The following is a 14,187-nucleotide window of genomic DNA, read 5'->3' as shown; positions in this document are numbered from 1 at the left end:
AATAGACATTGCTGATTACATTTTTGTTAATTGCACTGAAACTAAATAATTTATTCCAAGCATTTTTACAATGTTTTCTGCTTGAGATATGAGTATGTTATTGTTTAGTGTAGATGGTATTTTAATATATAATCCAGTCATATTTATAATGAGACAGCTAGCACAATATGCAGACAAACAGCTTCTGCACACAGTATACCTTGGACTATTTGAATCCTACCTGCAGTGCTGAATTGTAGTGTGGGAAAACTCAAACATTCAAGAAATAAGAAGGGTGTTCACATAAAAAATGGGGGGGCAGTCAGAATCATATTAAGAAGAAAGACTTCTGAAACATGCAAAAACTCCTTCAAAAGACTAGGCATCTTAACTTTTTTCTCCTTGTACGTATATAAAACTATACTATATGTCACGAAAGACAGTGTAGAGTGGACTACAAATGCTAGTGAACACACCCACAGCACAAGGAGGAGGAATGACATATGAAACATACCCCAATGATTGACAATGCTTGAGAAAGGACCCCAGTACTCAGGTATCAAATTACTAAGAAGTCTGCTTAAGAACCTGCTTGGCAACATACATGACACTAAGTTTTCAAAGAACCTAAAATACTATCTGGCAGAAAAGGAATTTTACTGTGTTAATGAGTACTGCTCATATTAAATCTTTAAATATTGTTAATTATAACCAATGATGTTGGAACAGTTCGGAAGTATATGATATTGAAGGTTTTTGTATTTTTGACATGTCCTGTATTACATACACATTCACTGAACACCATATAATCCTACAGGATCAAATAAAATTCAGTTCAATTCAGTAGCCTGAATAAATGTTTTGTTTACACTGTCCACCAGTTTTGTATAGTGAATTAGAGTAATTACAAAGTAATTAGATGCTGTTATGTTAAACAACAGAACAGCAAGTTGACAGTATGACAGACAATTGTTATATGTTTCTAACATTATAAAATACAGTATATTGGATGCCCCTTTTGTTATCAAACAGTTTGTAAACCAAAAATCCTGATTGCAACAAAATTAATCAATGATACATGTTCCTTCCAAAGGATGGATGTAGCAACATTAGCCAACACTTTGACAAGAAGTTACTGAAAATCACATTGCATAGTTCAAAAGGTGAAATATTATATATGGGTCATACCTAACGACTTGATAATTAATCAAGCTATCCAAATTAATGTCAAAATCTACTGAAAAATGAGCTGTTACATTACACACTCACTCACAAATGAGGCAGGAATTGAAATTGTGGGTACCGCAGCAAAAGCTGAAATGCTTAACTCTTGCTTTCAAACGTTCCTTTATAAAGGGAAACTTCGAAGAACTGCCCCAATGTAACCTTCAGACCACTGAAAAGATGAGTGAAATAAGTGTTAGCGTCAGCGGTCTTGAGAAAACACCTGAAACTGTTATAATTGAACAAAAGTCTAGGGCACAATAGAATCCCTATCAGATTCTATAATGAATTTATGGCTGCGTTAGCCCGTCTTTTAGTTATAATCTATCATAGATCCCACAAACAAAAACCCTTGTCCAGGAGTTGGTAAAAATCACTTGTCATATCCATTTACCAGAAGGGTGGTAGAAGTGATCCACAAAACTACCATCCAATATCCCTGACATCAATCTGTTGTAGAATCTTAGAACATATTCTCTGCTCCAACTTAATCAGGTACCTCGAAAAGAATGATTACCTCCATGCCAACCAGCATGGACTCTGAAAACATCAGCCATGTGAAACCCAACTCACACTTTTATCGAGGCAGTCAGCTAGATGCAGTATTTCTTGATTTCCAAAAAGCGTTTGACTCAGTACCACACCTACACTCATTGTCAAAAGCATGATCATGTGGGGTATCAATTAAATTTATGACTCGATTGATGATTTTTTGATAGGAAGGACATAATTCGTTATGTTGGATGGAGAGTCATCATCAGATGCTGAAGTAACTTCAGGTGTGCCTCAGGAAAGGCTATTGGGACTGTTGCTGTTCATGTTGTACATTAATGAATTTGCAGAAACTATCAATGGTAACCCCAGAATTTTTGCGGATGATATGGTTCTCTATATTGAAATACTGACTGAAAGAAGCTGCATAAATATTCAATCAGATCTTGATAAGATTTCAGAGTGGCACAAAGATTGGCAATATGATTAAATTGTTCAGAAAAGTAAAACTGTGCACTTCACAAAATGAACAAATATAGTATTCTATGACCATAATATCAATGGATCAAAGTTGGAATTGGCCAACTCCTTCATATACCTGAGTGTAACAGTTTGTCAGGATATAACAGGAAAGGATTACATATGCTCAGTCTTGGGTAATACATATGATAGCCTTCAGTTTATTGGTAAAATGCAATCAGTCTACAAATGAGATTGCTAAGAAATCACTCATGTAACCGTTCTGGAATATTGATCAAGTGTGCGGGACATGTACCAAATAGGACTTGTAGGGGATATTGAACATTTACAGAGAAGAACAGCACAAATGGTCACAGGTTTGTTTTGCTCATGGGTGTCACACAGATGCTGAATAAACTAAACTGGAAGACTCTTGAAGATAGATGTAAACTATTCTGAGAACATCTACTTACAAAGCTTCAAGGATCAGCTTTAAATTATGAGTCTCGCAATATACTAGAACTCCCTTCATATTACTCAGGTAGGGATCATGAAGTCAAGATTAGATTAATTACAGCATGCACAGAGATATTTAAACAAATCATTCTTCCTGCACTCAACATGTGAATGGAATGGGAAGAAACCCTAATAACTGGCACAATGGGACGTTCTCTTTGTCATGCCCTTCACAGTGGTTTCCAGAGTAAAGATGTAGATTTAGATGTACATAATTAAAATACCAGAAGGAAAAATGATATTCATTCCTCCACATTAAGGTTGTCTTTAGCAATTAACTGCAAAACTATTTGGGATACAATCAGCTGAAAAGCAGCAAGGCCCTTATAATAATCTAAATACTTTACATCAAAGGTTAGCAGACTCACAGACAGAAGAAACCTATGTGTTGGCCAAAAGAAAAGACTTGATGGGGTAGAACATAACTGGTAGCAGTGAACAATACTTCGATCATATAGCTTCAAAATTAAGTCTCCATGCAAAGTAATTTGAGAAAGATTAACTACCAATGGTAGACTACAAGTGGTCCTTCTACCTAGTGCCAGTACACCTTCTGAAGAAAACCCCAGTCCCATGTTGTATGCATTCTTATGTCATATCATAATAATATGAGGAAATTTCAACCATCTCCACAAATTACAATTTCTTAAGTGACAACTTCTGCAAAAATGTCTGAGAGAAACCTCTAAAAGCTTTCTCAGAAAACTACTAATAATAGATAGTTCAGAAACCCACTCAAAGAAGAGATATGTCAGATTTGTTGGAAAAAAATGTAGCTAACTTCTATGTGGATCTTGATGTAGTGATTGGGAGCAGTGATTAATGTGTCAATAATGCTCACCAAGGACAAGAAGTTACAAAAACATGCAGAAAAATCTATATATCCTAAACAGGAATGAGATAAGGTTGCCTCATTTCACAGTCAGAAGCTAAAATCATTTAAGGCAAGTAAAGGACACATACAGGAAATGTGATTAAAGGTTAAGTGACATTCTACAGTAAGTCATGTGGCATATTTTATAAATGTGGAGGTTACTCATAATTTCACTCATTTGAACCCATGGATAGGAAGCATAGGAAGCATGGGAAGCTGAACTAGGTGGACTGAGCTAAAAATCTTCTGTTTCCATTTAAAGTTTTTAAATATTTGGATACAAAAATCTTCAGAAATTATTGTGTTTAAATGTGCTCCGGAGGGATTAGACACGCAGGGCAAAATCTGTTTCAAATATGCTGATACATTTCAATTGCATGGGGCCGAAAATAGTCAAATTCTTCAGAAGAAAATTAGATATTAAGCTCTCTTGGTTTTTGGGATGTAAGTGTACTTTGTTTTCTAAAGGGATGAAATGAAATAATCACATGGAAATGGAATGATGATATGGTATTATTGCACAGATGACCCCTCTAGGGTTTTCCAGTCGACTGGTGCAAGTCTTTCTATTTGACACCACTTAACGATTTACAGGTCTTTGTGATGGAGACAAGATGAAATTATTACAACAACGCAAACATGCAAACATCCTCGAGTGAAGAAAATCTCTGACCTGTCTATGGCACAGGAATCACCTGAAATCACCAGATGAAGAACCATCTGAAGTCAAAGACCTACTGGACTGTCATCTGTCCCATTGCTCTCTATGACACTGCTGTTGGTCAGCTACAAAAGAGGCAGAATGATAACTGGAGGGCATGGGGACAAAGATGCTTAACTGGACAGGTGGCATCACTCAACTAAATCACATTTAGTATGACATTATCAGGAAATCTTTTGAGGTTACACCAAGCCAGAAGAAAATGTGAGGATAATACTACTGCAAAGACAGCATACATAGCAGAAGTCATGGAAAAGAGCCCCAAGAGACAATGAAGATGGCGATAGGCCGAAACTCTGCACATTAACCTGAAGGCTGTACTCTTCATTCAGACATGGCTCATGATCAAACGAAATGACAAAGTGAATCAAATCAGCAGATCCTGCCACCAGGGGAGAAACAGTAAAGAAAAAGAAGAAGTTCATAACAGGGTCCATAGATTAATGTTTTAATGCAAATAAATTACAAAGAGATACCATGCCTCTAATTATAGTCTTCACTGATGCCCCTGTTAACTTCATTACAAGTATTTCTTTCAGCATCTCACTCTCAGCATTTTTGTCACACTTCTTCTAAAGTATGTTGTCTTCACAGTGGTCTTGTGTGGAACAAAAAAGAAATCAGCTCAAAAATAAGACTATAATTCTCTTACTGGGCAGCATGCCAAACCTTTGAATAAACAGTAGCTAGCCAGTCTATAATTAATTCTGTTGTCAGGAACAGCATACCATTAACCCACCATGACGAGAAAACCTGAGAGATAAGATAATTTTCACAGTCCACTTTTGTAGAGCTCATAATGTCACAAAAGACTGACATTTTGTCTGCTTGGCCAATCTGGTGTAGAGGATAAGACTGCAACAGCCACATTTGGGTGACATGGTTCTGGGAGCTGGTGAATTTCTTGGTAAAATCTTGCAGTCTCTGTGTTGGAGAAGTACTTCTTCAGACAGAGGCCACTTCTATGCATTAATCTGCAGCTCCAACTGATACTCTCATGGAAATCTGTCTGTTGTATGTTTAGGTTCTTTGGAATTTCCAAGGCCTGTAACTGGACTATTACTTGAGGGACAAACATCCCATCTTTCCTTTTCTCCAATACAAATGAAAACTTCTGGGCCTCTGTAGGATTTTATTTATGGAATGGCAGTTAGTAGCACATTTTCCAATGCTACATGTAAGATTTGTCCAAACTACGGTCTTTATCAGCCTCTCTATTCAATGTACTTTTTGTGGAATAAATAACTGTTAGTTTTGAATTTGCATCACAACTTTGCCAAACACCATAGTTTGTTGATGATTATTTTTAAATGGTAGAACTCATTGGTGAAGATTAAATTTTTCTCTTTAGTTAGACAAAAATTGTGCCTCTCCTGTCATGTGAAATAATGGAACTGTTAGCACAATAGTTGTCACTACTCAAATTAAATGTCAACTACTGAAGACAGTTACAATGTTACCTCATACACAATGATTAATTTTCAAACACTACTGATATTTTGAACTATGAAAGGAGCATAACTGCTGAAGTTTCGATGATGTCAAAATTTACCCATACTTCCAGAGTTACATACATAATTGGCAACCCCACTTTTTTCTGGCCAAAGTTTTAGGGCCAATACGATATTATTTGAGCCAATACGATAATAAGAACAGTCAGACATTAACTGGTACTTGCTTGGTAGGGAAATACTGGGTAACTCGTAATAACTACAACTTGAAATCAAATAGCTGGATATTTTAAGAAACTTAAGAAGTTTTCACAACACATTAACAAGTGTATTGTGAAGAAAGAAAAACTTCTTGCATGATGGTTCTGTACTGGTGCCACTGTCACGCAGAGCTGCAGCTACTCCTTTCTTACATTCAATATAAGTACCAGAGCACAATGTTTCGGAACATGTTTTCATTGCAAACAAGGTATCTTCAAAAATGTGAGTAAACATCATCAATTTTGTGACTAATTTCAATGTATGTGTGGCTTAGAAAAAAATCTTTGTATTCAAACACTTACAATATAAATCTGTTTTCCTCTCAAAACCAGTGGTCTCAATAGTGTTTCTTAGAATTTTTGTAGATTTTAGGTACTCTTTGGGTGAACTACAAAACATAATACAGAGAGGAATCCTTGCCTATTGATTACAGACAGATTGAGATGTTTCAGGTGAGGGTACTAGTAATGCAGATGAGAAAAATATTGATTATATCTTTGGGAAACAATTCTCAGCAGAATCAGAGGGTAACATCACAATTGTGTAGTTGGAAACAAAGTGAAAACAATTGCTGCAGGAACTTTCCTTGATGTAACTGAAGGTGGTTGAAACTAATAGTGAACCCTTTGCACAAAATAATGATTTGGAGGAAACTGATAATATTTTGACAAGACTCTGTCGTGAAGCACAGAACGAAGAAAACAAAAAATAAGAGTGCTGTTAACAGAAGAAATTCCTAGATTGGAGACGAATTGAGAAAAGAATGGTGATTATCAGAACAAGGCTATTTTTAATCTGTGGCCCAAAACATATTTATACAAATTATGAGTAACATTAAGATTTCAGGCAAGGATAACATGAATCCAACCAATAAATTCTCTAAGTATGGCCCTTCTAGCAATTACTAAATGAAAAATGGATGACATTTTGTTAGAGGAATGTAAATTTGCAGTGGATGAGGAAATTATAGCATATTAGGGAAGACAAGGAGCAAAACAACAAAGGTATGGTAAGACAGCTAGATCTGGTTATAAAGTTAGTGCAGTCTGTTCCATATCAAGGCGTGAGAGCTGGTAATGATATGTCATAACTTGGTGTTGGAGGATCTGTTGTCACATATCTTGACAGCAGCCTGGAAGAAAAAAGTAATTTGTAATCCATTTTTTAAGAACTTATTTACATATTTTAGTTTTTTGGAACAGCTAAAGAGTTCACAGTATAATGCTACCAGTACCATGAGTGGAAGATAGCTAACAAATGTGTAGGAGAGACATTATTACTGCCATGTGACTGATCCTAGCCAAGGAATTACTGACTGTTCCTAACCGAGGAATCACTGACTGATCCTATCCAAGGAATTACTATCTGACCTAACCAATGAATTACTCTGGTGACATACACTGATCAGCCAGTACATTATGACCCCTTACCTAGTAGCTGGTATGTCCACTAGTGGTGATGCATTGTGGCATGGAAGCAATGAAGCCTGGGTAGTTCACTGGAAGGAGTTGGCACTATGTCTGCATGCACTAGTCACCTAATTCCTGTAAATTCCAAGGGGTGGGGTTATGAGCTCTGACACCACATTCAATGACATATCTGATGTGCTCAGTTGGGTTCAGATCTGGTGAGTTGGGGGGGGGGGGGGAGGGGGGGGGCAGCACATCAATTGGAACTCGCCACTGTGTTCCTCAAACCAACTGTGACATGGTGCATTATCTCGTTGAAAAATGCCATTGCCATGTGATTCTTCAATTTCTCCAGGTGTATTTTATGACGAAATAAATCTGGGGTGAACAGCCAGGTATGATTGTGCATAGGACACAATAGTTCGGCAATTGACCACGTTAATATCATCAGGTGCGCTGATGTACTGTGTAGGAGAGACAAGGTGGCAGCAGCTCCATTATACTCTGGGGAGCATCAGCGCACCTGATAATGGCAACATGGTCGATTGCCAAAATATTGTGTCCTATGCACACTCATACCAGGCTGTTCACCCAAGATTTATTTGGTCAATGCCATTGCTGTCGGAAAACATGATTGCCATGAAGGATTGTACATGGTCTACAACCATGTGTATGATACTCCTTGGCCACTGTGGTGGCTTACACAGCTCCACTGAACCTATGGATACCCATGTGAATGTTCTCCAGAGTATAATGGAGCTGCTGCCACCTTGTCTCTGTTACATAGTACAGGTGTCAAGGAGCTGTCCTCCTGGAAGATGATGGATTTGCACCCTCCCATTGGCATGATGAAGAAGGTATCAGCATTCATCAGACCACACAACACCCAGTGCCCACAGTCAAGTGAGCATTTCAGTCATAGTTCTTGATGCCATGGTATTAACATTGGCACAGGCATGGGTCATCGGCTGCAGAGGCCCATTGTTAAGAGTGTTCGGTACACTGTGTGTTCAGACACACTTGTACACTGCTCAGCATTGAAGTCCAATGATAGTTCTGCCTGTCCTGTTTTACAAGTCTGCTCAGCCTATGATGTTCGACATTTGCAATGAGGGGCGACCGCCCAACCCCAGGATGTCTGGATACGATTTCAACATGGGCTGAAAACACTCACCACAGCAGTCTTCAAACACATGACAAGTCATGCAGTTTCTGAAATGCCTGTGCGGAGCATCCAGGCCATTACAATCTGTCCTTGGTCACACTCAGACAGACCATGCACCTTCCTAATTCTACACATGGACAGCACACTCACCGACATTGCATGCTCTGTACTTGTTTCTGACTAGCAGTTATTCCTTGCCAGGTGATGCTGCTATCACTTGGACAGGTTTATATTGATAATAAGTAGGTGGCCATGATTTTCTGGCTGATCAGTATATAGCAATAATGATGTAATTGTTGCATCACACCGGGAGGTGTAGCAGCTGCAGATAAATTCAGAAGATGGGGCAGATGGCTAAGGAGAAAAATAAAAATTAATCACCCATATTGTGTCACTCCTTACAAATAATAAATTTGTGGTGTGGATCACCTGGATGAAAATATCACCAAATACAGAATACAAATTAGAGGTTAAAAGAGGTACTGGCAACAACATTTCCTTTAAATGCATCCATACTGAATGATTGGCAACTCCTCAGATGGAATAAAAAGTGAAAGAAGGAATCCAAAGTGCACGGAAGATACTTCGGATCATCTAGCATTCACAGGGCAAATAAATTATAAATATGCGCTAAGGTATTATCAAAAATGTTTGATGGAAAAAGAGTGAAAAAGCTGACCTCAGGGAAGATCAGTTTGGATTCCACAGAAATGTAGATATATGGAAGGCAATACTGACTATACAACTCATAGTTGAGAAAGGACTGAGACAGGGTTGTAGCTTACCCTCAATGTTATTCGATCTGTACTCTGAGCAAGCAGAAAAGAAAACTTAGGATAATTTGGAAAGGGAATTAAATTTCAAGGAGAAGAAATGAAAATTTTGAGGTTTGCCAATTACACTTTAATTCTGTTGGATGTGGCAAAGCACTTGGAAGAACAGCTGAATGGAGTGGACAGGTAAATATCAACAAAAGTAAAATAAGGGTCAAGGAATATAGTCAAATTAAATCAGGTGATGCTGAGGAAATTTGATCAGGAAATGACACACTCAGACTAGTAAATGAATTACACTATTTGGGCAGCAAAGTGACTGATAAAGTAGAGAGGATGTAGAATGCAGGCTGGTTATAGCAAGAAATGAGTTTCTGAAAAAGAGGAATTTGCTAACACCTAATACCAGTATAAGCATTCAAAAGTTGTTCTGAAGTTGTAGGGAAGTGAAAGGCTGACGGTAAGCGGTTCAGACAAGAAGAGAACAGAAGCTTTTGAAATGGGCTGCTATAGAAGAATGCTGAATTCTCGATGGGTATATTGAATAACAAATGAGGAGCCATGAATAGAATTGGGGAAAAAGAAATTTATGACACAACTTGACAAGACATATCCCAAGGCATCCAGAAACTGTCAATTTGGTAATGGAAGCAAATGGGAGGGTGGGGGTGGGCAGGGTAAAATTGAAGAGGGAGACCAAGGCTGGAAAGCAGTAAACAGGCTCATGTGGATGTAAGTCACAATGTTGTGAAAAGATGAAGAGACCTGCACAGGGTAGATACCATGGAGAGCTGCATTGAACCAGGCTTTGGACTGATAACCAGACTGCCAACAACAAATGTATCTTAGGTTTGTTAATTTGTACAGTAATGTTATGACCACTGGAGTGCATTTATATAGTTTGCATGTACTGTTATTACCTGGTAGGACAATTAAGGGATGTGAACAGTGTCAGATGTTAAATGATCACTGTGAAGGGGACAGAGATGCTGTGAACTGGAGTGAGCCAGCATTTGTGAAAGGGCCTCACAGTGGGTCTCCATTAGGCAGGTTGGTGGAATTGTGCAATATCTGGGTTTTTTTGAGCCAATGTTGGACTGCATGGGAAAGTGAGGACAGGTATATTCGGTGTAAAGGTTCTGATTGACCACGTCAGACCACCATAAGGAAGGATTGCCGTATTGTGCACTAAGCACAGCATAACACCTTCACATATGCATTTGCCTTCCAAGAACAAGTAATGGGTTTCCTTCAACATTTTGCATCATCCCACACCATTGGTCAGGGATTAGCACCAGCCATACTAGTGAATCACTGTCCCATGTGTAGGCTGCCATTAACATGATGACATGAACAGCTGCATTTGGAATGGTGCCATGACTGGGAAGCATGGACTGCAGATGAATGGTGTTGCATTGTGTTCAGTGATGGACCACAGCTCAGCACTACCCAGATGACCACCATCAGCAAGAATGGTGGTGGCAGGAGGAGAGGCTCATTTTCCTGCAAGATCTGGGAGAAGCACAACAGTTTACTCCTGGTGCCATGCTGTGGGTAGTTATTAGGTAAATCTTTTGGTTATGGCTGGAGGTGAATGAGAGAACTCTCATGATACAGTGATACATCACAGACATCCTCTGCCCTCATCTTACCTCATAGTATTGCAGTGCCATGTCTCAACAGGAGAATGTTTGTCGACACATGGACTGTGTCTGTATGAAGTGTCCAAATGATGTTGAGGTACTCCTAGAACCATCAAGATCCCCTTCTATGGTCATCAAGATCCCCAGATCTGTCCAAGATACAACATGTTTGTGGCCTGCTTGGATGTCAACTCCATTCTAGTGCCAGTATTCAGAATATCATGGACCAGTTACAGCAGTTGTGGGCCATCCTGCCTCAGGAAAGGATGCAGTGGCTTTATGAAGCCCTTCCCAACCAAATCAGTGCATGCTTTCAGACCATTACACAGATAGATGGGTTCTTACTGTGGAGTTATTTGTAAATTTGACAACATTGTGTGTGTGAAATGTTGTGATTATTTTTACAATGCCCCATCAGGACAGCTGTTCCAAAAGTGGAACATCCAAGAAAATATAGACACATACCCTTCTGAGAAGGTTGTTTCAAAAGTGGAACACACTAAAAAATAGACTGTTTTTTTTTTTAAGAGACATAGGAATCCACAAAAAAAATGGGCTAAAATGAGACTTCTCAGAAGAATCAGGTGATGTTTCCATTAATCAATTGCGGTCCTATTACAAGGTTTAGTGGTTGAAATACCTGTACTAGTGGTATGACATGAAGCTGAACACAAGAAAACTTACAGTTCCTCATTGCCTGGTGAGGTCCTTGTTACATATTGCACAGAATTTGCAAGTGAAGTAGATACACTCATGACATTGCAATAGCAAGTTAAGTAGAAAACTGTTCCTGGTGATAGGAAGAAAGCATACGTCACACACATCTACAGAATAATGAAAATCCATGGAATTTTATAACATATTGCAGCACAAACATACTGATATATTGGGAACAAACTTGCTTGGTTACTCAACTCACATTCTTCACACATGGTATTTTAGCCCCTCAGCCATGTTCCATGAGTTCAGCTCAGGATCCACAGCAGCAGTATCACTGTGCTGTATGAACTGGAGTTGTGCAGGCCAATTGCTTCGCTGTGCGTGCTCCTCGAACTGCGTTCTTGCTGCCCGGCGCCGCCGTGTTGCACAATCTTTGAGCGGTGCTCGGGCCCGCAGCCGGCAACATTCAGGAGGTCCTAGAAAGGTATTTAGAGTTGTGTATCAGCTGCAAGGGTTGCACTATCAAGTGTAAGCATCATCTAATCAATGTCACTGATGTTTCTGTGTGAAACAATTATTTCATCAGGTAGCTAACTTTGTTCAGACAGGAGTAAACATGTCAAAGTGTACAGCATCCCCATCTTTGTGTGATGAAGAAACTGAAAGCTTATTAAATGAAAATGGTATTAAGTGGTTCAGTGATAGCTTTTCAGGCAGTTGAGAAGACAGAGATGATGACTTTAATGACTGTGTCTGGTGACAAAGGCGAAACTGAAGAAATGCTGACAGCTACTAGTAGTTCTACAAGAATGTGATTTGAGAATTGTAGTGCAGATAGGGGCAAATTTGCAGTTTCTCTGACTCTGCTTGATTTTTTAAAATGACAGGTTGATAACAATGTCAAGTAATGAGATGAACAAATATGCTAAGCAGTTTGTAAGGTCACATGTGGACACACTGAACCAACAATTGTATGTGCACAAATGAATACCAATGAACAATGGAAAGTTGCATTTTTTGTTCACAATGCTATCCTTAAATAGATAAGTTCAGAAACCCATTTTGAAACATATTAATCATGGAAAGAAATTCTTTGAATATGATTTCAGAAAGTAGATTTAGCCTTCCGCCGAGGTTTCATCAGGTTAACAACAATAGTTATTATATGAAAGACTCTGGTATTCCTGTTAAATTATACAAATTGAAACCGATGACTGGCGATACAGATAGCCTTACCGTAGGTGCAACCTCAGCAGAGGGGTACTTATTGAGAGGCCAGACAAATGTGTGATTCCTGAAGAGGGGCAGCAACCTTTTCAGTTGTTTCAGGGGCAACAGTCTGGATAATTGACAGATCTGGCCTTGTAATGTCAAGCAAAATGGCCTTGCTCTGCTGGTATTGTGAACGGCTGAAAGCAGGGGAAACTACAGCTGTAATTTATCCCGAGAGCATGCAGCAGCTTTACTGTATGGTTAAATGATGATGGTGTCCTCTTGGGTGAAATAGTCCCCTATTTGGATCTCCGGGCAGGTACTTCTCAGGAGGACCTCGTTATCAGCAGCGGAGGGGGGGGGGGGGGGACCAATAACCACAGACACACAGACACACAGACACAGACACACAGACACAGACACAGACACAGACACACAGACACAGACACACACTGGCATTCTACAGATCGGAGCTTGTACTGTCAGATCCCTTAATCAGGCAAGAAGTAAGTTAGAAAACTTAAAAAGGGAAATGGATAGCTTGAAGTTAGATGTGGTGGGAATTAGTTTAGTTCAGTGGCAGGAGGCACAAGACTTCTGGGTCAGGTGAATACAGGGCTATAAATACAAAATTAAATAAGGGTAATGCAAGTGTAGGTTTAATAATGAATAAAAAAAAAAAAATAGGAACACAGATTAGCGACTACGAACAACTTAGTGAATGCATTATTGTAGCCAAGACGGACATCTACCACACATCTACCACAGTAATAGAAGTTTATATGCCAACTAGCTCCACTGATGATGAAGAGATTGAAGAAATGTATGATGTGATAAAAGAAATTATTCAGATAGTTAAGGGAGGCAAAAATGTAATAGTCGTGGAGGACTGGAATTCAATAGTAGGAAAAGGAAGAGAAGGAAAAGTGGTAGGTGAATATGGACTGGGGGTAAGGAATGAAAGAGGAAGGAACCTGGTAGAATTTTGCGCAGAGCATAACTTAATCATAGCTAAGACTTGGTTTAAGAATCATGGAAGAACGTTGTATATGTGGAAGAGGCCTGAAGACACTGGAAGGTTTTCGATAGATTATATAATGGTAAGAACAGAGATTTAGGAACCAGGTTTTAAATTGTAAGACATTTCCAGTGGCATATGTGTACTTTGAGCACAATTTATTTGTTATGAATGGTTGATCAAAACTGAAGAAACTGCAAAAAGGTAGGAAATTAAGGAGATGGGACCTGGATAAATTGAAAGAACCAGAGGTTGTAGAGAGTTTCAGAGAGAGCATTAGTAAATGATTGACAAGAACAGGGGAAAGAGATACAGTAGAAGAACAATGTG

At 38.9% G+C, this 14,187-nt stretch overlaps 1 protein-coding gene across 2 annotated transcripts in view; it reads right to left on the bottom strand.

Moving 5' to 3' along the window:
* LOC126365952 (PC-esterase domain-containing protein 1A-like) overlaps positions 1-14,187 on the bottom strand; it is a 237,588-nt gene that overhangs the window by 2,124 nt on the left and 221,277 nt on the right. For both annotated transcript variants that reach the window (XM_050008736.1, XM_050008735.1), the window contains exon 10: positions 11,887-12,103. In XM_050008736.1, the coding sequence (XP_049864693.1) occupies positions 11,892-12,103 (212 nt within the window). In that variant the 3' untranslated portion in view covers positions 11,887-11,891. The remainder of the gene's footprint in view (positions 1-11,886; positions 12,104-14,187) is intronic.

Source organism: Schistocerca gregaria, chromosome 4, assembly GCF_023897955.1.
Source record: "Schistocerca gregaria isolate iqSchGreg1 chromosome 4, iqSchGreg1.2, whole genome shotgun sequence".
NCBI classification, from domain to species: Eukaryota; Metazoa; Arthropoda; class Insecta; order Orthoptera; family Acrididae; genus Schistocerca; species Schistocerca gregaria.
This window is presented reverse-complemented; position numbering and strand designations above follow the sequence as displayed.